This window comes from Dryobates pubescens, chromosome 28 (genome assembly GCF_014839835.1).
Source record: "Dryobates pubescens isolate bDryPub1 chromosome 28, bDryPub1.pri, whole genome shotgun sequence".
Lineage (NCBI taxonomy): Eukaryota > Metazoa > Chordata > Aves > Piciformes > Picidae > Dryobates > Dryobates pubescens.
Window position 1 is genome coordinate 991,137 of NC_071639.1, and position 22,722 is coordinate 1,013,858.

The 22,722-nt window shown below is 55.6% G+C and overlaps 1 protein-coding gene across 1 annotated transcript in view; it reads right to left on the minus strand.

Moving 5' to 3' along the window:
• Positions 1-21,242, minus strand: part of LOC104309614 (ectonucleotide pyrophosphatase/phosphodiesterase family member 3-like) — a 62,301-nt gene extending 41,059 nt beyond the window's left edge. Inside the window, exons 1-9 of the mRNA XM_054174023.1 lie at positions 21,111-21,242; positions 18,590-18,671; positions 16,187-16,309; positions 14,838-14,963; positions 13,906-13,966; positions 11,714-11,811; positions 6,845-6,924; positions 5,780-5,899; positions 975-1,084 (exon numbers count right to left, since the gene is read on the minus strand). Coding sequence (XP_054029998.1) covers positions 975-1,084; positions 5,780-5,899; positions 6,845-6,924; positions 11,714-11,811; positions 13,906-13,966; positions 14,838-14,963; positions 16,187-16,309; positions 18,590-18,671; positions 21,111-21,227 — 917 coding nt within the window. The 5' untranslated portion in view covers positions 21,228-21,242. The remainder of the gene's footprint in view (positions 1-974; positions 1,085-5,779; positions 5,900-6,844; positions 6,925-11,713; positions 11,812-13,905; positions 13,967-14,837; positions 14,964-16,186; positions 16,310-18,589; positions 18,672-21,110) is intronic.
• Between the last annotated feature and the right edge of the window lie 1,480 nt (positions 21,243-22,722).

Sequence of the window (22,722 nt, forward strand, 5' to 3'; positions counted from 1 at the left end):
TTGGCTGTGAGGAAGAAGTTGTTCCCCAGGAGGGTGGTGAGAGCCTGGCACAGGCTGCCCAGGGAGGTGGTGGCAGCCTCCTGCCTGGAGGTGTTTGCAGCCAGGCTGGAGGTGGCTGTGAGCAACCTGCTGCAGTGTGAGGTGTCCCTGCCCATGGCAGGGGGTTGGGACTGGCTGAGCCTTGAGCTCCCTTCCAGCCCTGGCAGCTCTGTGGCTCTATGAATAAAGGAGGAACCATTTTAATGCTGAGGCTTTTTCTCTCCCTAGGTGAAGGTCAGCCCTGGCTGACCTCTCAGCTGACAAATTCAGGCTACCTGAGAGCTTGTTGTCAAGTCCCAGGATTTTTCAAGGGCTATACAGGATGTGTGGGGCTGGTGTGTGGGAATGGGGAATCATTGGCATGTTAGAGAAGAGGAGACTTAGACTGGAGCTTACACAAACGTTCTGTGCAGCGAGGGTGGTGGAGCACTGCAGCAGGCTGCCCAGGGAGGTGGCTGGGGCCCCAGAGTGGAGATGTTCAAGGTGAGGCTGGACAGGGCTCTGAGCAGCCTGATCTAGTGGAGCAGGTCCCTGCTGAGTGCAGGAAGTTGGACTGGGTGAGCTTTGGATGAGCTTTGGATGAGCTTTGGAGGTCCCTTCCAACCTGGATGATTGATTCTCTGCTCACTGGCTGCTGAGCAGCTGCAGGATGCTTTCCCATCTCAGTGCTGTGCAGTTGGCTGAAACCTTCACAGCTTGTCTGGGAGAGTGGAGGGCTCAGCACCTTTGGCTTTCTCATTGAGGCCCCTAAATGGCTTGGAACAAATTAAGTTGCTCTTGGGGGTTCCATGGCAAAATGAGGGTGGGAAGGCATGGCCCTGGTCTCTCAGGCTGCTGTCTGAAGGCCCTCAGTTTCACTTCCCTCAGCTGTCAAATGGCCCCTGGGAGGCTCAGAGTCATTGCAGTGATGTAGCAAAAGCCTTATCAAAGCTTACCCATTGTAGACATGGTAGTAGGTGGGGTAGGATCCATTAATGGGGACATCAGAGCCTGGCCAGAAGTAGGTGCCTGCTCTCAGGAGATTGTCCATTGCTGTCAGCCAGATCTAAAGGCAAAGATACAAACATAGGGTTTGAAGGCATTGGCAGCACTGGAGGGCTGGCAGAATCACAGACCCCAGAATGCCAGGGGCTGGGAAGGACTTTGGAGCCCAACCCCCTGCCAGAGCAGGGTCACTCAGAGCAGGGCACACAGGAACACAGCCAGGCAGCTCTTGAACATCTCCAGAGAGGAGACTCCACAACCCCCCTGGGCAGCCTGCTCCAGGCCTCTGTCACCTTCACAGGGAAAGAATTTCTCCTCCTGTTTCCATGGCACTTCCTCTGCCTCAGCTTCCAGCACTGCCCCTTGTGCTGGCATTGGGCATCCCCCAGCAGAGCCTGGCTCCAGCCTCTGGGCACTGCCCCTGCACAGCTTTAGCAACAGCAAGGAGCTCACCCTCAGGCTGCTCCTCTCCAAGCTCCAGAGCCCTCAGCTCCCTCAGGCTCTCCTCATGAGGAAGATTTTTGTGCCCAGAACTGGACACAATATTCCAGATGTGGCCTCACCAGGGCAGAGCACAGGGAGGAGAACCTCTCTTCACCTACTGGTCACAGCCCTTCTAATCCACCCCAGGCTGCCCTTGGCCTTCTTGGCCACCACAGCACATTGCTGGCTCATGGTCAGCCTCCCACCCACCAGCACCCCCAGGTCCTTGTCCCCTTCACTGCTCTCCAACAGCTCAGTCCCCAACCCATCCTGCTCCATGTTCTTCCCCAGGTACAAGACTCTACCTTTGTCCTTGTTGGATTTCATTCCATCTCTCCCTGCCCAGCTCTCTCTGTCCAGGTCTGGCTGGATGGCAGCACAGCCTCCTGGGTCACCACTGCTCCCAGCTTGGTGCCATCAGCAACCTTGCTGCCAGTGCTCTCTGACTTCAAGCCACCAAAGTCAAGATACAGAACTTGGTGGGAAAAAAAGGGCTGCAAGCTTGCATTTATTTCTCTCCTATCACACAGCACATAGCTGCCCAAGGACCAGATCTGACCTGAAGTTTGTTTTTCACATACACATTCTGGAGAAACACAGCTGCCTGCTGGGAGAAGCTCTTAAGATCATCAGGTCCAACCACAACCTAACATAGTGTGGCCAGCAGGAGCAGGGAAGTCCTTGTGCCCTGTGCTCAGCACTGCTCAGGCCACACCTTGAGTCCTGTGTCCAGTTCTGGGCCCCTCAGCTCAAGAAGGACATTGAGAGACTTGAAGGTGTCCAGAGAAGGGCAAGGAGGCTGGGGAGGGGTCTGGAGCACAGCCCTGGGAGGAGAGGCTGAGGGAGCTGGGGTTGCTTAGCCTGCAGAAGAGGAGGCTCAGGGGAGACCTTCTTGCTCTCTGCAACTCCCTGAAGGGTGGTTGTAGCCAGGTGGGGGTTGGTCTCTTCTGCCAGGCAGCCAGCAGCAGAACAAGAGGACACAGTCTGAAGCTGTGCCAGGGGAGGTTTAGGCTGGAGGGGAGGAGAAAGTTCTTCCCAGAGAGAGTTGTTAGCCATTGGGTTGTGCTGCCCAGGGAGGTGGTGGAGTCCCCATCCCTGGAGGTGTTCCAGAGGGGCTTGGATGTGGCACTTGGAGCCAGGGTTTAGTTGTCAGGAGGGGTTAGGTATTAGGTACTAGGTTGGACTTGATGGTCTCTGAGGTCTTTTCCAGCCTGGTTGATTCTATGAGTCTATGATCTCCCTGCACACAACTCTCCTCAACCCTAAGCTCCTCAACCAAACATCTTTTAAACCCCCCCAGGGATGAGGACTCCAGCACCTCCCTGGCAGCCTCTGCCAGCATCCCATGGCCCCTTGGCGAAGAAATCTTTCCTAATATTCAACCTGAACCTCCCCTGATGCAACTTGGGGCCATTTCCTCTTGCCCTATGGCTTGCTATTTGGGTGAAGTGACCACCTCCCACCTCACTCCAGCCTCCTCTGAGGGAGCTGTAGAGAGCAGTGAGGTCTCTCCTCAATGTCCTCTTCGTGCTGAACAACCCCAGCTCCCTCAGCCCTTCCTTTCCTCTCTGGACTTGTGTTCAGGCCCCTCAGCAGCCTCTGTGCCCTCCTCTGGCCCCCAGCAGCATGGCAGGAGGATGCTGCCAGCAGTGGCTGTTCTCAACACAGTAAAAATTCATCCAGGCGCCTCCAGAGCTGGCACTGGGAAGGACCTTCTGTGCTCTGCAAGAGCCAGTGGAAGGACAGCCCAGTGCAGAGGTGCTGCAGGGGAGGTTCCACATGGACTCTGGAAAGCAATTCCTTACCAAGAGAGTGACCCAGCACTGGAACAGGCTTTCTAGAGAGGTGATCAACCTCTCCTCTCCTCTCCTCTCTGAACCTCTCCTCTCCTCTCCTCTCCGAACCTCTCCTCTCCTCTCCGAACCTCTCCTCTCCTCTCCGAACCTCTCCGAACCTCTCCGAACCTCTCCGAACCTCTCCGAACCTCTCCTCTCTGAACCTCTCCACTCCTCTCCTCTCCTCTCTGAACCTCTCCTCTCCTCTCCTCTCTGAACCTCTCCTCTCTGAACCTCTCCTCTCTGAACCTCTCCTCTCCTCTCCTCTCTGAACCTCTCCTCTCTGAACCTCTCTGAACCTCTCCTCTCCTCTCTGAACCTCTCCTCTCCTCTCTGAACCTCTCCTCTCCGAACCTCTCCCTCTCCCTCTCCCTCCCCTCTGACAGATTCCAGCTCTGACTCTAATACAGAAGGGATATTTCTGTCCATCTCACAGGGTGTGGATATGGTTCTGTTGCAGACCTGATGGAGACCTTCATGCAACAGCAGCACTCAAACCTGAGTACTGGGGGACCCCATGACCATGGCTGAACAGACATCCAGATCCATGTGAATAACTATCAGATGCAGATGACACTGACACACTCTGTGCTTCAGGGGCACTTCTCCTACCCTCCAGCCTTCAGTACCAGTGAATAGAATAGAATAGAATAGAATAGAATAGAATAGAATAGAATAGAATAGAATAGAATAGAATAGAATAGAATAGAATTAACCAGGCTGAAAGAGACCTCAAGGATCATTGAGTCCAACCTATCATCCAACACCACCTAATCAACTAACCCATGGCACCAAGCACCCTATCAAGTCTCCTCCTGAACACCTCCAATGATGGTGACTCCACCAGCTCCCCAGGCAGCACATTCCAATGGGCAATCACTCTCTGTGTGTAGAATTTCTTCCTCCCCTCCAGCCTAAACCTCCCCTGGCACAGCTTGAGACTGTGTCCTCTTGTTCTGCTGCTGGCTGCCTGGGAGAAGAGACCAACCCCCACCTGGCTCCAACCTCCCTGCAGGGAGTTGGAGAGAGCAAGAAGGTCTCCCCTGAGCCTCCTCTTCTCCAGGCTAAGCAACCCCAGCTCCCTCAGCCTCTCCTCCCAGGGCTGTGCTCCAGACCCCTCCCCAGCTTTGTTGCCCTTCTCTGGACACCTTCAAGTCTCTCAATGTCCTTCTGAAACTGAGAAGCCCAGAACTGGACACAGGACTCAAGGTGTGGCCTAAGCAGTGCTGAGCACAGGGCACAAGGACTTCTCTGCTCCTGCTGGCCACACTCTTCCTGATGCATGCTCTAAGTGCTGTGTGACTGCACTCAGGATGACTGTTCCATAACCTTGCCTGGCACTGAGCTCAGGCTGACAGGCCTGGAATTCCCTGGCTCATCCAACCTGCCCTGCTTCTGGATGGGCACCACCTTGGCAGCTTCCAGTCCTCTGGGACCTCTGCAGTGAGCCAGGACTGATGAAAAATGATGGAGAGTGGCTTGGCAGCTCATCTGCCAGCTCTCTCAGCAGCCTGGGATGGATCCCATCTGGTCCCATGGACTTGTGGGGATCCAAGTGGCTGAGCAGATCACCAACTACCCCATTCTGGAACAGAGGGAAGCTATGCTGCTCCCTAACTCCTTCTGCCAGCTCTGCAGGCCAGCTGTCTGGAAGACATTCTGTCCTGCTAGTAAAAATTGAGGCAAAGAAGGTGTTAAGTACCTCTGCCTTCTCCTCAGCCTTTGTTACAACCTTCCCCTCCGTGTCCACCAGGGAGTGGAGGTTGTCCCTGCCCTCCTCTTGCTATTCAGGTATTTATAGAAGGACTTTTTGTTGTCCTTCACAGCAGAGGCCAGGCTAAGCTCCAAAGGTGCTTTTGCCTCCCTCAGTTTCTTCCCACAAGACCTAGCACCATCCTTAAACATTCCATGGGTTGCCTCCCCTTTCTTCCAAAGATGATACACCCTCTTTTTGTCCCTTAGTTCCTTCAGAAGCTCATTGCCCATCCAGGCCGTCTGCCCCAGCAGCAATAAGTTCTGTATGGGACAGCAATGTGCCCTGGTGGCCAAGAAGGCCAATAGGATCCTGGGGTGCATTCAGAAGTGTGGCCAGCAGGTCAAGGGAGGTTCTCCTGCCCCTCTACTCAGCCCCAGTTAGACCACATCTGGAGCACTGTGTCCAGTTCTGAGCTCCCCAGTTCAAGAGGGGCAGGGGGCTGCTTGAGAGAGCTCAGGAGAGAGCTCTCAGAAGGAAAGGCTGAGAGGCTTGGGGCTGTTGAGCCTGGAGAAGAGAAGGCTGAGAGGGGACCTCACCGATGTCTCCAACTAGCTGCAGGGTGGCTGTCAGGAGGATGGAGCCAGGCTCTCTTCAGCAGTTCCCAGGGACAGGGTGAGGGGCAGTGGATGTGAGCTCTGTCCCATCCAGCCACAAGGAATACTGTGGTGAGAGGGAGACTTACTGGCTGCCCCTTCCACCACTGGCGGTTGAGCTTCTCTGGCCCCGAGAGCGAGAAGTGCTTGTCCAGGGTCACGTCGTACATGTTGTTGTCCACGATGCCATGGGACTCTGGGTACAGCCCCTGCTCAAGCAAACCACACAAAGAGCCCTCTTGGAGTCAGAAGGAGCCTCAGCCATGCTGCAGTGCACACTGCTGGGCTGGTTTGCAGAACCAGAGCAGCTTGCCAGGCTCAGCCAGATCCGGCCAAGGAACTCCACCTGCCTGCCCCTACCCCTGCAGTTCCCCTAGCTCCCCCCCAGCCCAACACAACCCCAAGGTGCTGTAATCTCTCCCTGTGCCCTATGGCTGCCCATCAGCTGCCAGACCCTTCCTAGCTCACACTCTCATCACATGGCTGTGTCCTCACCCACACTCTCCTGGATGCAGTCAGGCTGACAAGGGTGAGGAACAAGCAGCCCAGGGGCAGAGAGCAGGTGCAGCCACACAGACCTTTCCCACATCCACCCTCTCTGGATCTGCCTCCCTCTTGTACTGCTGCAGCTTGAGCTCCCATGGCCCACAGATTGGCACCACAAAACCACAGCATCAGGGAATTCACTGCCTTGGAAGGGATCCTCCAAGGTCATCTTGTCCAGCACTGCTGCTGTGAGCAGGGACACCTCCAGCTGGAGCAGGATGCTCAGGGCCCCAAGCTGGAAGGCACGGGGCCTCCACCACCTCTCTGGGTAACCTCTTCCAGTATTCCATTGTGTAGAACTTCCTCCTAATGCCCAACCTAAACCTCCCCTGCTCCAGTTTCAAACCACTGTCCCTTGTCCTGTCCCCACAGCCCCTTCTGAACAGTCCCTCCCCAGCTGCCTGCAGCTCCCCTGAAGATGTTGAAATGCAGCTCTGAGGTCTCCCTGGAGCCTTCTCTTCCCCAGGCTGAACAGCCCCAGCTCTCCCAGCCCTCTGATCATCTTTGTGACCCTCCTCTGGCTCTGCTCCTGCAAGTTCTTTCTGTGTCCTCTATCCTCCCTAAGTCACCCAGGTATGAAAAGAACAAACCAGCAAATTCTCACTTACTGTGGCAATGGTGTAGTGGTTTGGGAAGGTCTTGGTGGGGTAAACAGCTCTCATGTAGCTTGGATGTGTGCCACATGTTTCTGCAACAGACCATGGAATTAATGTGTTTAGGATTTGTCTCAGTTGAAAGCTGAGAGTCATAAAAGCAACCAAAACCCCTTCAGAGTCAGGGATCAGAGAGGAAATGTCAGTGCCAGTCAAGATGCACACATCTCAGTGTCTCCTCCAGAGCCAGGCCTCCTGCCCCACTGCAGGCAATGGGCCCTGGGCACTCTGCCTGCAGCCTGGGTGGGCCAAGGCAGTCATCCTTAATGACCCTGCCTGCCCTTCAGCTCCTGCTTCTACAGCCTGGCTGCCTCCCCACAGCAGTGTCTCACATGAGACCCAAGATGGCACTAGAAGGATATCTTTATGCAGTGAGACTGAGGCCTCAGGTTAGCCCAAGCAGGACACTGCAGAGCTGCCTGGGGAGCTGATGCTGGGCTCAGCTGGCTCAGCACTGAACAGAGAATCATGAAATCACAGAATTATAGAATCACAGAATGGCCCAGGCCACAAGGCAGCTCCAAAGCTCACCCAGTCCAAGTCCCCTGCACTCAGAAGGGACATCCCCAACTAGATCAGGTTGCCCAGAGCCCTGTCCAGCCTCACCTTGAATATCTCCAGGGATGGAGCCTCAACCACCTCCCTGGGCAACCTGTTCCAGTGTTCCACCACCCTCCTGGTGCAGAACTTGTTCCTCACATCCAATCTCAATCTGCTCTTCTCCAGCTTAAAGCCATTGCCCCTGCTCCTGTCCCTGCAGGCCTTTGCAAAGTCTCTCTACAGCCCTCCTGTAGCCCCTTCAGGTCCTGCTAGGCTGCTCTATGGTCTCCCTGGAGCCTTCTCCTCTCCAGGCTGAACAACCCCAGCTCCCTCATGCTTGTCCCCATAGCAGAGCTGTTCCAACCCCCTGATCATTCTTGTGGCCTCCTCTGGACCCTCTCCACCAGCTCCAGGTCCTTCCTGTGCTGAGGGCTCCAGCCCTGCACACAGCACTGCAGGGGAGGTCTCCCCAGAGCAGAGCAGAGGGGCAGAATCCCCTCTCTGGCTCTGCAGTGCTGCTCTGGATGCAGCCCCAGGCTGCCCTTGGTCCTTGTGTGCTGCAGGCTCACACTGCCTGCTCCTGGCCAGCTTCTCCCCCACCAGCACCCCCAAGTCCTTTTCCTCAGGGCTGCTTTCCATCACCTCCTGCCCCAGCCTGGATTGACAGTGAGCATTGCTCTGGCCCCAGTGCAGGACTCTGCACTGGTTTGCTGCCATCTCAGACATCCTCAGTTACCCAAGACATCTGCATGAGAGTTGGCAGGTCTGAGACAAGGCTCTGTGTCCTCCTGACACAGCTGCTGAACATCACCCAGGATACACCACAGGGCTCTGAAGAGTACCAGGTTAAGGCAAGAATTTGTCCTGTGGCACCCTCTGCCTGTGGTCTGAACTCACTTGCTCTCTGGGCTCTCTCCTGGTTGTACCAACCATAAATGCTCTCACTGCAGCAAGCAGGGAGACATCTCACATGCAGACTGCCCCAGGAGCACATCAGAATGGAGCTGTCCTGCTGTGCAGTGAATCCCCCCCAGGGCTCCTACCTTCATCTCCAACTACTGCATCACTTGCAGAATTGTAAAGCATTGCCAAGCCTGAATACCTGCACCCCCCAAACCCAGTGCAGGACTCAGCTATCAGCTCCAGTGCAGCACCCACTTTGTGCATCAAACCCAGTGCAGGACTCAGCTACCAGCCCCAGTGCAGCACCCACTTTGTGCATCAAACCCAGTGCAGGACTCAGCTATCAGCCCCAGTGCAGCACCCACTTTGTGCATCAAACCCAGTGCAGGACTCAGCTACCAGCTCCAGTGCAGCACCCACTTTGTGCATCAAACCCAGTGCAGGACTCAGCTACCAGCCCCAGTGCAGCACCCACTTTGTGCATCAAACCCAGTGCAGGACTCAGCTACCAGCCCCAGTGCAGCACCCACTTTGTGCATCAAACCCAGTGCAGGACTCAGCTACCAGCCCCAGTGCAGCACCCACTTTGTGCATCAAACCCAGTGCAGGACTCAGCTATCAGCTCCAGTGCAGCACCCACTTTGTGCATCAAACCCAGTGCAGGACTCAGCTACCAGCCCCAGTGCAGCACCCACTTTGTGCATCAAACCCAGTGCAGGACTCAGCTACCAGCCCCAGTGCAGCACCCACTTTGTGCATCAAACCCAGTGCAGGACCCAACTTAATTAGCAATCCCAGTGTAGCATTCCACTTGACTATCAAACCCAGTGGGATATCCAACTTAATTATCAAACCTATTGCAGTACCCAACTTATTTGGCAAACCCAGTGCAGTGCCCAACTTAATGATAAAACCCAGTGCAGTACTCAGGTATCAAACCCAGTGCAGCACCCAACTAAATGATCAAACCCAGTGCAGTACTCAATGATCAAACCCAGTGCAGTGCCCAACTTAATGATCAAACCCAGTGCAGTACCCAACTTAATGATCAAATCCAGTGCAGTACTCAATGATCAAACCCAGTGCAGTGCCCAGCTTAATGATCAAACCCAGTGCAGTACTCAATGATCAAACCCAGTGCAGTACTCAACTTAATGATCAAACCCAGTGCAGTACCCAACTTAATGATCAAACCCAGTGCAGTACCCAACTTAATGATCAAACCCAGTGCAGTACCCAACTCAATGATCAAACCCAGTGCAGTACTCAACTTAATGATCAAACCCAGTGCAGTACCCAACTTAATGATCAAACCCAGTGCAGTGCCCAGCTTAATGATCAAACCCAGTGCAGTACTCAATGATCAAACCCAGTGCAGTACTCAACTTAATGATCAAACCCAGTGCAGTACTCAATGATCAAACCCAGTGCAGTACTCAATGATCAAACCCAGTGCAGTACTCAACTTAATGATCAAACCCAGTGCAGTACTCAATGATCAAACCCAGTGCAGTACTCAACTTAATGATCAAACCCAGTGCAGTGCCCAACTTAATGATCAAATCCAGTGCAGTACTCAATGATCAAACCCAGTGCAGTGCCCAACTTAATGATCAAACCCAGTGCAGTACTCAACTTAATGATCAAACCCAGTGCAGTGCCCAACTTAATGATCAAACCCAGTGCAGTACTCAATGATCAAACCCAGTGCAGTACTCAATGATCAAACCCAGTGCAGTGCCCAACTTAATGATCAAACCCAGTGCAGGACTCAATGATCAAACCCAGTGCAGGACTCAATGATCAAACCCAGTGCAGTACTCAACTTAATGATCAATTCCAGTGCAGTACCCAACTTAATGATCAAACCCAGTGCAGTACTCAATGATCAAACCCAGTGCAGTGCCCAACTTAATGATCAAACCCAGTGCAGTACTCAATGATCAAACCCAGTGCAGTGCCCAACTTAATGATGAAATCTATTGCAGTACTCAACTTATTTATCAAGCCCAGTGTAGTGCTCAATTATCAGTCCTAGTGTAGTAATCAACTCAATTATCAACTCCAGTCCAGTACCCAACTTATTTATCAACTCCAGTGCCACACCCAACTTACTTATGCAACCCAAGTGCAGTACCCAAGTTATTTATCAAACCCAGTGTAGAACCCAACTGATTCATCCAGAAGAGAGAGGTGTGATGCCTGGAAGATGCCTTAAAGCCATTTTTCACTCTGACAGGGAGCAGTGGTTGTGTATTTAGCTGCAGTTGGATGATCCTTTGCTTCACATCATCTTGAAGGTCTCTTCCAACCTGGTCTATTCCATTCCATTCCATTCCATTCCATTCCATTCCATTCCATTCCATTCCATTCCATTCCATCCTATCCTATCCTATCCTATCCTATCCTATCCTATCCTATCCTATCCACACCCAAACTCACTTTGCTGTACAGTGTTTCAGCCCAAGAGCAAACTGCTTGTAACTAAACAACATCAGCTAAGCAGTGAAAGCCTGAAAGCATTCACCAAAGCTGTTCCAGTGTGGGACAGGGGGAAAAAAAAGGGCTTAAAGGGTGTTTAAAGAAGGGCTGAATAACTGACTAATGCATGAGAGAATCTGCCTACTCAGCATCATTTCCACTCTGAGTAAAGGAGCTACAGGTCCAGTTGTGGGCTCCTCAGCTCAGGAAGGACATTGAGAGACTTGAAGGTGTCCAGAGAAGGGCAAGGAGGCTGGGGAGGGGTCTGGAGCACAGCCCTGGGAGGAGAGGAATGGAAGAGGGGGATGGAGCAAAACTAGAAGTGGGTAGATTGAGATTGGCTGTGAGGAAGAAGTTGTTCCCCAGGAGGGTGGTGAGAGCCTGGCACAGGCTGCCCAGGGAGGTGGTGGCAGCCTCCTGCCTGGAGGTGTTTGCAGCCAGGCTGGAGGTGGCTGTGAGCAACCTGCTGCAGTGTGAGGTGTCCCTGGCCATGGCAGGGGGTTGGGACTGGCTGAGCCTTGAGCTCCCTTCCAGCCCTGACACTTCTGTGATCCTGTGAAAGAGGGAGGGAGTGGGGGAGGAGGTGAATGGTTTCCCTGGATCCACCCAGGGAGTTTCTGTGTTGTTCACAAACGGTGAATCCCTGTGTTGTACATAGCTATTGTCCATTTGGTGCACATCCATTGCTTTTCATGTTCTGGATGGTAGTTTGCTTGCAGATACAGCTTCAGCTGCTTCCACCCCAGAACTCTGGAGATTTATTGGGGGGGGGGGGGGGGGGCTAAATCTCTCAAATTAATTAGGGAGTAATTTCAACCCAGCACAGAGCAGCAGAAAGGACTGGGGAGGCTGCAGGGAGGCTTTTAAAGAGAAGATTCAAAGCAGTCTGAAGGAACTTACTGAATTTGGCTATGTTTGGCAGCAAGGAGCTCCAGGTGTGCAAGTACTCTGCTCTAAAGCCATCCATGGAGAACAGGATAAGTGGTGGGGGAGTCTCCCTGCAAGAGAACAGCAGCTTGGAGAGCTGGGGGCTTGCTAAGCACAGGCACACAAACAAAACACACAGCCCACTCTTAGAAGCAGGATCCAGAACCTCCCTGGGAACTCCAGAAATGACATCACAGCAGCAAGTGAATATGTAAGACAAATACACAGGACAAAGACACAGCTCCAGAGACATGGATGTGTGCAGGCAGGCAGACAGAGGCATATAAACCAAATACATGTACAGAAGATCCACAGGTGCCAAGCACTGAACAAATATAGATAACTAAAACACAACAAATGAGTATCTGTCACAAATAGTGTCACAGTGAACACACAGCTGCATTCTGAGAGCAAGGAGGCACACAGCATCACAGCATGCCAGGGGCTGGAAGGGACCTCCAGAGAGCACCCAGTCCAACCCCCTGCCAGAGCAGAATCACCCAGGGCAGGGCACACAGAGCACAGCCAGGTGGGGCTGGAAAGGCTCCAGAGCAGGAGGCTCCACAACCTCTCTGGGCAGCCTGCTCCAGAGCTCAGCAGCCTCACACCAAAGAAGTTTCTCCTCAGGTTGAGGTGGAACCTCCTGGGTTCCAGTTTGTGTCCATCGCCTCTTGTCCTATCCCAGGACACCACTGCCCAGAGCCTGGCCCCTTCCTGCCCCCCACCCCTCAGGTATTTGTAACCATTGATCAGATCCCTCTCAGCCTTCTCTTCTCCAGGCTCAACACCCCCAGGGCTCTCAGCCACACAGATGTTCCACTCCTTTCATCCTTGTAGCCTCCCTTGGACTCTCTCCAGCAGCTCCCTGTCCCTGTTGAAGGGGGGAGCCCAGAACTGGACACAATACTCCAGATGTGGTCTCACCAGGGCAGAGTAGAGGGGAAGGAGAACCTTCCTTGCCCTGCTGGCCACACTCTTCTGAATGCACACAGATGTTCCAGGCCCTTCACTGGTTGGTAGCTGAGCAGCTCCCCAGGAGCCAGCAGTGCCTCCTGTAGCCCTCAGGCAGCTGTGTGCTGGGCTGCAGCCAGAGCAGGGTGGGCAGCAGGGCAGCAGAGGGGATTCTGCCCCTGGGCTCTGCTCTGCTCAGACCTCACCTCCAATCCTGCCTCCAGCTCTGCTGTCCCCAGCAGAAGAGGGACAAGGAACTGTTGAAGTAAGCCCAGAGGAGGCCACAAAGATGCTCCAAGGGCTGCAGCAGCTCTGCTGGGAGCACAGGCTGAGGGAGCTGGGGGGGTTCAGCCTGCAGAGGAGAAGGCTCCAGGGGGACCTCAGAGCTGCCTGCCAGGACCTGAAGGGATCCTGCTGGAAGGCTGCAGAGAGACTTTTGCTGAGGGGGTCTGAAGCCAGGCCAAGGGGGAATGGTTTGGAGCTGAGGCAGAGCAGGGTTAGAGTGGAGCTGAGGAAGAAGTTCTTCAGTAGGAGGGAGCTGAGACTCTGGCCCAGGCTGCCCAGGGAGGCTGTGGCTGCCTCCTGCCTGGGGGTGTTCAAGGCCAGGTTGGATGAGGCCTTGGGCAGCTGAGTCTGGTTGAGGCAGGGTTGTAGCTGCTGATGTCTGAGGTCCCTTGCAGCCTGAGCCATCCTGTGATTCTCTGCTCTGCAGGCAGCCATCACAGCTATCAGGTTTCAGTGCCTGTAGATCTCAGGCTGCTTTCACAGCTTGCTCTTCCTCAGCCCTTTCTTCTGACAGACAAGGCAAGCAAGACATGCCCTCTAACTGAGATAAAGAACTGCAGTCACAGGCTCTGGCAGCTGTCACAGCTTGCCCTGGCTGCCTTCGCAGAATTAGCCCAGATGGAACATGGGACATAAGATGGAACATGAGAGGTGTGGGAGAGCTGAGCCTGGGGAGAACTCTAACCATCGGTCCAGCTCTTTCCAAAGTGACTTTCGGTCTGAACTCTGCCCTCTGCTCTGAACTGTAACTGATAAACCAATGTGCAGGAGAAAGAACATTGCTGGGCAGCCACAAACCACTGCAAGGGCAGAAAACCTCCTGCTCAGTAAAGACCAAAGCCTCCTGAAGACCTGCTTCAGGCCCCTGGAGTGCTGCTGACAGGCACAACAATTCTGTTCCCTAGCAAGACAAAATGAGTTAGTCCTACCCCAAGGGACACTGAGGAGTCTCCAGTGACTCACATGGCTCTTCTACCCAAGGCTTTTCACCTGAAAGGACCAAAGGAAACACTGAGTCAGCATTTTAAGGCAGCACCCAAACAAGAAGGCGTTTCCAGGCTGTCATTTGAGAGCCCTTCTGGTTCTTTAGTTCCCAGCTTCAGCAGAGAATCATAGAAATGTAGGCCTGAAAGTGCCTCTGGAAAGAATTTAGTGCAACCTCTTGTGCCCTGCAAGGGCTGAGGCTGAGTGTTGCAAGTGCAGAGCAAAGCAGGTTGGCTGCACAGGGAGGCAAGCAGGAAGATGGAGAAAATATCACTGGGGAGGGGAGGGGAGGGGAGGGGAGGGGAGAGGAGAGGTTCGGAGAGGAGAGGTTCGGAGAGGAGAGGTTCGGAGAGGAGAGGAGAGGTTCGGAGAGGTTCGGAGAGGAGAGGTTCGGAGAGGAGAGGAGAGGTTCGGAGAGGAGAGGAGAGGTTCGGAGAGGAGAGGAGAGGTTCGGAGAGGAGAGGAGAGGAGAGGTTCGGAGAGGAGAGGAGAGGTTCGGAGAGGTTCGGAGAGGAGAGGTTCGGAGAGGAGAGGAGAGGTTCGGAGAGGTTCGGAGAGGTTCGGAGAGGAGAGGAGAGGTTCGGAGAGGAGAGGAGAGGTTCGGAGAGGAGAGGAGAGGAGAGGAGAGGAGAGGAGAGGAGAGGAGAGGAGAGGAGAGGAGAGGAGAGGAGAGGAGAGGAGAGGAGAGGAGAGGAGAGGAGGAGCACACATTGACACTGTGCTCCAGCATCCATCTTTTCCAGTTAACAGCACCCAAAGCTTGCCCTCGGCACAGCTTTGTTCCGGAGGTGCCAGAGCAAGGCTCTGCTCTCAAGACACAAATGTATCTTGCCACATGCCAGGCTGCTGCTGCTGCTGCTCTCCCCTGCTGCTTTACCTCTGCAGGCGGTGTAGTAGTTGGCACAGCAGTCCTTCTTCTCCAGGCAGTCCTCGGCACAGGCGCAGAGGCTGCCCGGCAGGCGCGCCTCGCCGCAGCGGAACTTGCTGCACCTCCACGACCGGGCTGCAGGGGAAGGCAGAGGTTGGAAGGTGGATCCCACAGCCCTTGTGGAAGGTCACTGGTGTGGAGGTCTCTCAGGCTCTGATTTGTGTCTTGTATTTGCAATGAGTTTTTCTCCAAGTAGGGTTTGCCCACCCTGCCTGGGAGGAAGGCTCAAGCTTGCCTGCAGCACATGAGGCCAATGTCTGCCCCACTGAACAGCAGCAGAGCCACAGAGTCATTTGTATTCACAAAGGAGTCCCCAGGGTTTCCCTCCCTGGTGTCTCCCAGCCTTGCAGGAAGACTTTAAAAAACAATGATGCTCAAAGCCATATTTCTCCTTCTTTTCCCTGCTGTTGCTCAGGATTCCACCCCCAAGGCCTTTTCTGCAGGGCTGCTCTCCAGCCAGTCCCTGCCCAGCCTGTATTGGTGCCTGGGATTGCCCTGCCCCAGCTGCAGGACCTTGCCCTTGGTGTTGTTGACCCTCCTGAGGCTGTCCTGGGCCCAGCTCTGCAGCCTGTGCAGGTCCCTCTGTATGGATCCTTGCCTGCAGCTGTCAGCACCACACAGCTTGGTGCCATCAGCAGCCCTGCTGAGGCTGCCCTCAGTGCCACTGTCCCTGGCCCCAACACAGATGTTCAACAGGACTGGTGCCAGGGCTGAGCCCTGGGGGACTCCACTTGTCCCTGGCTTCCACTTGGACATGAACCCAGGAGCTTGCCCTTCCTCTGCCAGGTGGAGACCCTAATCCTTGCCTGATGTGGTGCTGTGGGGTGTAGGTCAGTTTGGTTTTTCATTGCTCCCTGCAGCTGCTTATTGAAACACTTCCAGGGATGGTGACTCCACCACCACCCTGGGCAGCACATCCCAATGGCCAATCTCTCTGGCACAGCTTGAGACTGTGTCCTCTTGTTCTGCTGCTGGTTGCCTGGGAGAAGAGACCAACCCCCACCTGGCTACAGCCTCCCTGCAGGGAGTTGGAGAGAGCAAGAAGGTCTCCCCTGAGCCTCCTCTTCTGCAGGCTAAGCAACCCCAGCTCCCTCAGCCTCTCCTCACAGGGCTGTGCTCCAGACCCCTCCCCAGCCTCCTTGCCCTTCTCTGGACACCTTCAAGTCTCTCAATGTCCTTCTTGAGCTGAGGGGCCCAGAGCTGGGCACAGGACTCCAGGGGTGGCCTGAGCAGTGCTGAGCAGAGGGCAGAGCCCCAGAGCAGAGTGGCAGGCCGTGGGCAGTGCCTGCAGGGCATACCTGGCTCCAGGCAGGTGTCCTCATAGTCCCAGCAGCAGTCCCCCCGCTCCTGGCAGGCGCTGTCGCAGCGGCAGCCTCGCGCCCCAGCCCCGGCGGGGTCGTGGCACTTGTGCCTACAGCTGGCTGTGAGGAGAAGGCAGAGCCTGAGTGCTGGCACAACCCACACAGCTCACAGAGATGGGTCATGGGCTCAGGCTGGGAGGAGGAATGTGCTGAGCAACTTCCTAGATCTCTTTCCTGAGGAGTTTTCAGGGACAGGAAGGCAAACCAAAAGCCGCAGGAAGCCCTGCGGGTGCTGGGGGTCCTGCTGGCTGTTGGAGCCAGAGCCTGGGGCAGGGCTCTTCTGGGGCAGGGCCCCCCAGGACTGGTGGCACAGGAGGCAATGCCCAGGTGTCCCACCCTCCCAGCATGAGGAGGGGGAAAGTGGCATCACCTGTGGGGTGTGGGTGCAAGATGAGGAGTGCCTCCCACTTCGGCCATCCCCTGCTGGACCTGCCAAGGAGCTGCACGGCACAGGGCTCTCAGAGCCGTGGGCACTCCCTGGGGACAGCTGCTCAGGGCCTGGCAGCCAGAGCCCATCCCACTGCTGAGCCAGGCAGCAGGCAGTGGGCACAGGGACAGCACAAGGCCAGGCTGCTGGCCTGGGGGTGGCCTGGCTCAGGGGACCCATGGCCACACAGGGCATGGCTGTGGGGACCTGGGTACCAGACCTGCTGCACCGTCACTGGGCAGGGACTGAAATGGGTTCTCGAGCCATGGGTAGGGTGGGCAGCAATCCTGGGGTGATGGGCAGGGCCCATAAGTCTTATTGTTGCACCTGGGACTCTGCTCAGACCTCTCTGCTTAATCTTTACAAAGTCCCTTCACAACCTCCAGGTTGGTTTGCTGTGGTCCACAGATAGAGTTTAAATGAGGGTCCTCAGGGAGATGGAGACACCACAGCTGTGGCACCTGCCTGCAGGGCAGAGGGAAAGCTCTGGCTTTCCTGAGGCCACCTGAGCACAGCCCCAAACCTCCAAACACAGCACAAGGAGAGGACAGTCCACACTGCTTGAAGCCCTCTGAGCACCTACACTGCCAGCTGCCACTCACCCAGGCAAGGAGAGCTCAGCCCTGCTGGGGCTGCAAAAAGCCTCATGCAGGGTGCACTGCCTACACTGGGCTCTAACACCCACTGTGCAGAAGACATGTGGAGCTGAAAGGACTTTGTTCAAGCTGGCCAGATGGTTTCACATGCAGAAAGTCCTCATGTCCTGGCCTGCACTGGAAGTGCTTGCACCAGCCCAGGGCAGGGATCTGTGAGTGTGCAGTCTTTATACAGCCCAGCTGGGGAAAACACAGGGTCACAGAGCTGCCAGGGCTGGAAGGGAGCTCAAGGCTCAGCCAGTCCCAGCCCCCTGCCATGGGCAGGGACACCTCACACTGCAGCAGGTTGCTCACAGCCACCTCCAGCCTGGCTGCAAACACCTCCAGGCAGGAGGCTGCCACCACCTCCCTGGGCAACCTGTGCCAGGCTCTCACCACCCTCCTGGGGAACAACTTCTTCCTCACAGCCAAGCTCAATCTCCCCACTTCTATTTTTGCTCTATCCCTCCCAGGCCTATCACTCCCTGATACCCTCAAAAGTCCCTCCCCAGCTTTCCTGGAGCCCCCTGCAGATCCTGCAAGGCCACAATTAGGTCTCCTGGGAGCCTTCTCCTCTCAGCCTGCACAACCCCAACTCCCTCAGTCTGTGCTCACAGCAGAGCAGCTCCAGCCCTCTGCTCCTCCTCGTGGCCCAAGGAGGTCTCCCTCAGCCTCCTCTCCTCCAGCCTGAACACCCCCAGCTCCCTCAGCCCTCCTCTAGCCCAGGGGCTCCAGGCCCTTCTCCAGCCTGCCTGCCCTGCTCTGGACAGGCTCCAGCCCCTCAGTGTCCTTCCTGCAGGGAGGGCCCAGGGCTGAGCACAGCACTGCAGCTGTGGCCTCCCCAGTGCTGAGCACAGGGGGATGGTCACCTCCTGGCCCTGCTGCCCACCCTGTTTCTGACCCAAGCCAGGAGGCCTTTGGCTTTGCTGCCCCCTGGGCACTGCTGGCTCCTGGTCAGTGGCTGCCACCCAACACCCCCAGGCCATCTGATTCCTTCAGGCTGTGCAGGTGCAGGGCTGCTGTCTCTGAAGGCATTCCCCACACACCACACAAGACCTTCCCAGCTCTAGAGGAAATGTGGGTGCTCAAAGAGCTTCAGGCAGAGTGAGCTCTCTGGCCCTTGTGCAGGGCAGACTGGAGCTGTCTTTGGAGATCTGGGGCTCTCCTCAGGTGGCCTCTTGATCTTCACAGAGCATTGGAGTCATGCTTTGGCAGAGCCTCTGCTGCAGTCCTTCTCCAGCTGCCGTGCTTGGTACGCTGAACGTGCCACAGACTTACTTTGCTCCTGCTGTGCTCCTAGGCCCAGGCCTAGGCCCAGACCTAGTCCCAGCGAGACAACCACCAGAGCACACAGCAGGACCTGTCAACAGAAACAGGAGATGCAAGTTCACACTTGAGGTAAGCTGTTGGACACAATCACACAGTGGCAGGGGCTGGGAGGCACTCTGGAGCCCAGCCCAGCCCTCCTGCCACCAGCAGGTACACAGCCACAGCCAGCTGGCATTTGGAAGTCTCCAGAGAGGAGACTACACAGCCCCCCTGGGCAGCCTGCTCCAGGCCTCTCTCACAAGGGAAAAATTTCTCCTCCTGCTTCCATGGAGCTTCCTCTGCCTCAGCTTCCAGCACTGCCCCTGGTGCTGGCATTGGGCATCCCCCAGCAGAGCCTGGCTCCAGCCTCTGGGCATCACCCTGCACAGCTTTAGCAACAGCAAGGAGCTCACCCTCAGGCTCCTCCTCTCCAAGCTCCAGAGCCCTCAGCTCCCTCAGGCTCTCCTCAGAGGAAGATTTTCCACTGCCTGCAGCATCTTTGTGGCTCTGTGCTGGACTCTCTCCAGCAGTTCCCTGAGGTCCTTCCTGAACTGAGAGCCCAGAGCTGGATCCCAGATTCCAGCTGTGGCCTCAGCAGGGCAGAGCAGAGGAGGAGGAAGTGAACCTGCATCAGGAAGAGTGTGGCCAGCAGGAGCAGGGAAGTCCTTGTGCCCTGGGCTCAGCACTGCTTAGGCCACTCCTGGAGTCCTGTGTCCAGTTCTGGGCTCCTCAGCTCAAGAAGGACATTGAGAGACTTGAAGGTGTCCAGAGAAGGGCAGGGAGGCTGGGGAGGGGTCTGGAGCACAGCCCTGTGAGGAGAGGCTGAGGGAGCTGGGGTTGCTTAGCCTGCAGAAGAGGAGGCTCAGGGGAGACCTTCTTGCTCTCTGCAACTCCCTGAAGGGAGGTTGTAGCCAGGTGGGGGTTGGTCTCTTCTCCCAGGCACCCAGCAGCAGAACAAGAGGACACAGTCTCAAGCTGTGCCAGGGGAGATTTAGGCTGGAGGTGAGGAGAAAGTTCTCCCCAGCAGGAGAGATTGACCACTGGAATGTGCTGCCCAGGGAGGTGGTGGAGTCCCCATCCCTGGAGGTGTTTAGGAAGAGCCTGGATGAGGCCCTTGGTGCCATGGTTTAGTTGATCAGATGGTGCTGGGTGATAGGTTGGACTTGATGATCTCAAAGGTCTTTTGCAACCTGGTCAATTCTATTCTATTCAATTCTATTCTATTCTATTCTATTCTATTCTATTCTATTCTATTCTATTCTATTCCATTCCATTCCATTCCATTCCATTCCATTCCATTCCATTCCATTCCATTCCATTCCAACCTTTCTTGACCTACTGACCACAGCCCCTCTAACCCACCCCAGGCTGCCCTTGGCCTTCCTGGCCACCAGAGCACACTGCTGGCTCATGGTCAGCCTCCCACCCACCAGCACCCCCAGGTCCTTTTCCCCTTCACTGCTCTCCAACAGCTCAGTCCCCAACCCCTCCTGCTCCATGGGGTTGCTCTTCCCCAGGTACAAGACTCTACCTTTGTCCTTGTTGGATTTCATTCCATCTCTCCCTGCCCAGCTCTCTCTGTCCAGGTCTGGCTGGATGGCAGCACAGCCTCCTGGGTCACCACTGCTCCCAGCTTGGTGCCATCAGCAACCTTGCTGCCAGTGCTCTCTGTGCCCTCATCCAGGTCATTGATGAAGATACTGAACAGCTCTGGGTCCAGTGCTGACCCCTCAGGGTCTCCACCAGACACAGGCCTCCAGCTGGACTCTGTCCTTTGCCCACAACTCTCTGACCCCTTCCCTTCAACCAGTTCCCATCCACCTCCCTCCCTGATCCTCCAGACCACACTGCCTCAGCTCAGCTGCAAGGATGCTGTGGCCACAAGCAGAACCTTACCCCTGTGAGACCCAGGACAAACCTCCTCCACAGGACTCTTTGCAGGGCAGCTACATGGCTCTTACAGCCCCAGGGAAGGTGGCAAGAGCTGCCCCAGGAGGGTGTGAGGCGAGGGGCTGACAGTAACAGTTCATTACTCTCCTCCCATGCTTTGCTTCCTGGATGTTGCTCACCAGCAGCTTGCCTAAAGGCTTTGTTCTGTTTACCACAAATCCATAGATTAAAAAAAAGGCAACCAAAGAGGCACTGAAGCTGCTCAGGCCTCACACACATCTGTTTGGAGCCAATGTACCAAATGAAGCATGGGAGCAATGTCTTTGCTGGGCAAGAGAGCTGCTGGGCTGGCACAGCCAAGCAGAAAGTGCAGCTCAGTGCCAGGGGGAACCAACCCACCTGCCAAACAAATCAATGGCAAATGCCCTTGCTGAGTCCCTGAGGGCCCTGAGACCTCTGCAGGGGGATGAGTGCACTCATGCAGCAGGGCTTTAAGCCTCAGTGCCCACAGGGCCCTGCAGGGCTATTGCAGCACCAGGGAACTTGCAAAGGTTCTTCAGCTTCGAGAACTGTTCTGCCCTGCAGGGCAGCACCTACTTACAGCACAGATGACTTGGTAGGTCAGGAGCTTCCTTTTCTTCACATACTCTGTTGATTTTGAAGAGATCTCATCCAAGTGCCTGCCCTCCTCACCGACCACATGGCCTGCAAGCTCCATCCTGAGCAGCTCTGCCTCTCGGCCACTGCGCTGCTCAGCCTCCCCAGCTGCCTTGGCTGCCACGGGGGTGCTGCCCCTGCTCCCAGCCTGCATGCCCTTGCTCTTTTATCAGATCCCAGGGGTTTCACACCACTGATAAGCTTGGAAGAAGTCAAAGTAAGCAAGAAAGCTCCGAGGGGTCAAAGGCTGGGCAGCATTATCTGTGTGCAGAGCACAAGGCACCGTGTCAAGATAAGAGCAGCCTGAGGCGAACTCTTCCCAGGAGATCAGCAGAGACATGCTGCCAAGCCAGAAAATGCAAACGGCACAGGAGCCGAAGCACTCAGCTCCCAGGCTGAAAGCCTCTCCCCCAGGCTTTTGTTATCTTCAAAGAAAGTGTTGAATCTCTTTAGCCTGAAGGGGCACAAGCCCATGGGGCCTGCTGAGCTCTCAGCCCCAGGTCCCCAAGGAACTGGAGGGTGAAGCTGCCAAGGCACGACTCATCCCACTGGAAAGGCCATGAATGGCTTGGGGCTGGGAGAGGGCAGATTTGGACTGGAGATAAGGAAGAAATTCTTTGCAGTGAGGGTGGTGAGACACTGGCACAGGCTGCCCAGGGAGGCTGTGGCTGCCAAAACCTATTCAGGTTGGGTCAGACGTGCAGGGCCCGCTGTAAGGCTTCTCCTCTGCTCAGGTGGTTCCTGCCACAGTACCTACAGGCTGGGGGCAGAGTGGCTGAGAGCAGCCAGGCACAGAGGGACCTGGGGGTGCTGGTTGATGGTAGGCTGAACATGAGCCTGCAGTGTGCCCAGGCAGCCAGGAGGGCCAAGGGCATCCCGGCCTGCATCAGGAAGAGTGTGGCCAGCAGCAGCAGGGAAGTCCTTGTGCCCTGTGCTCAGCACTGCTTAGGCCACACCTGGAGTCCTGTGTCCAGTTCTGGGCTCCTCAGCTCAAGAAGGACATTGAGAGACTTGAAGGTGTCCAGAGAAGGGCAAGGAGGCTGGGGAGGGGTCTGGAGCACAGCCCTGGGAGGAGAGGCTGAGGGAGCTGGGGTTGCTTAGCCTGCAGAAGAGGAGGCTCAGGGGAGACCTTCTTGCTCTCTGCAACTCCCTGAAGGGAGGTTGTAGCCAGGAGGGGGTTGGTCTCTTCTGCCAGGCAGCCAGCAGCAGAACAAGAGGACACAGTCTCAAGCTGTGCCAGGGGAGGTTTAGGTTGGATGTTAGGAAGAAGTTCTCCACAGAGAGAGTGATTGCCCACTGGGATGTGCTGCCCAGGGAGGTGGTGGAGTCACCATCCCTGGAGGTGTTCAGGAGGAGACTTGATGGGGTGCTGGGTGCCATGGGTTAGTTGTTTAGGTGGTGTTGGATTGGTTGATGGGTTGGACTCAATGATCTTGAAGGTCTCTTCCAACCTGGTTTATTCTATGTATTCTACCTCCTAGAACACGCAGCTCAACACTGTACAGCAATCACAGAGTTAGTGAATCACAAGCTCCCAGCATTGCTGAGGCTGGAAC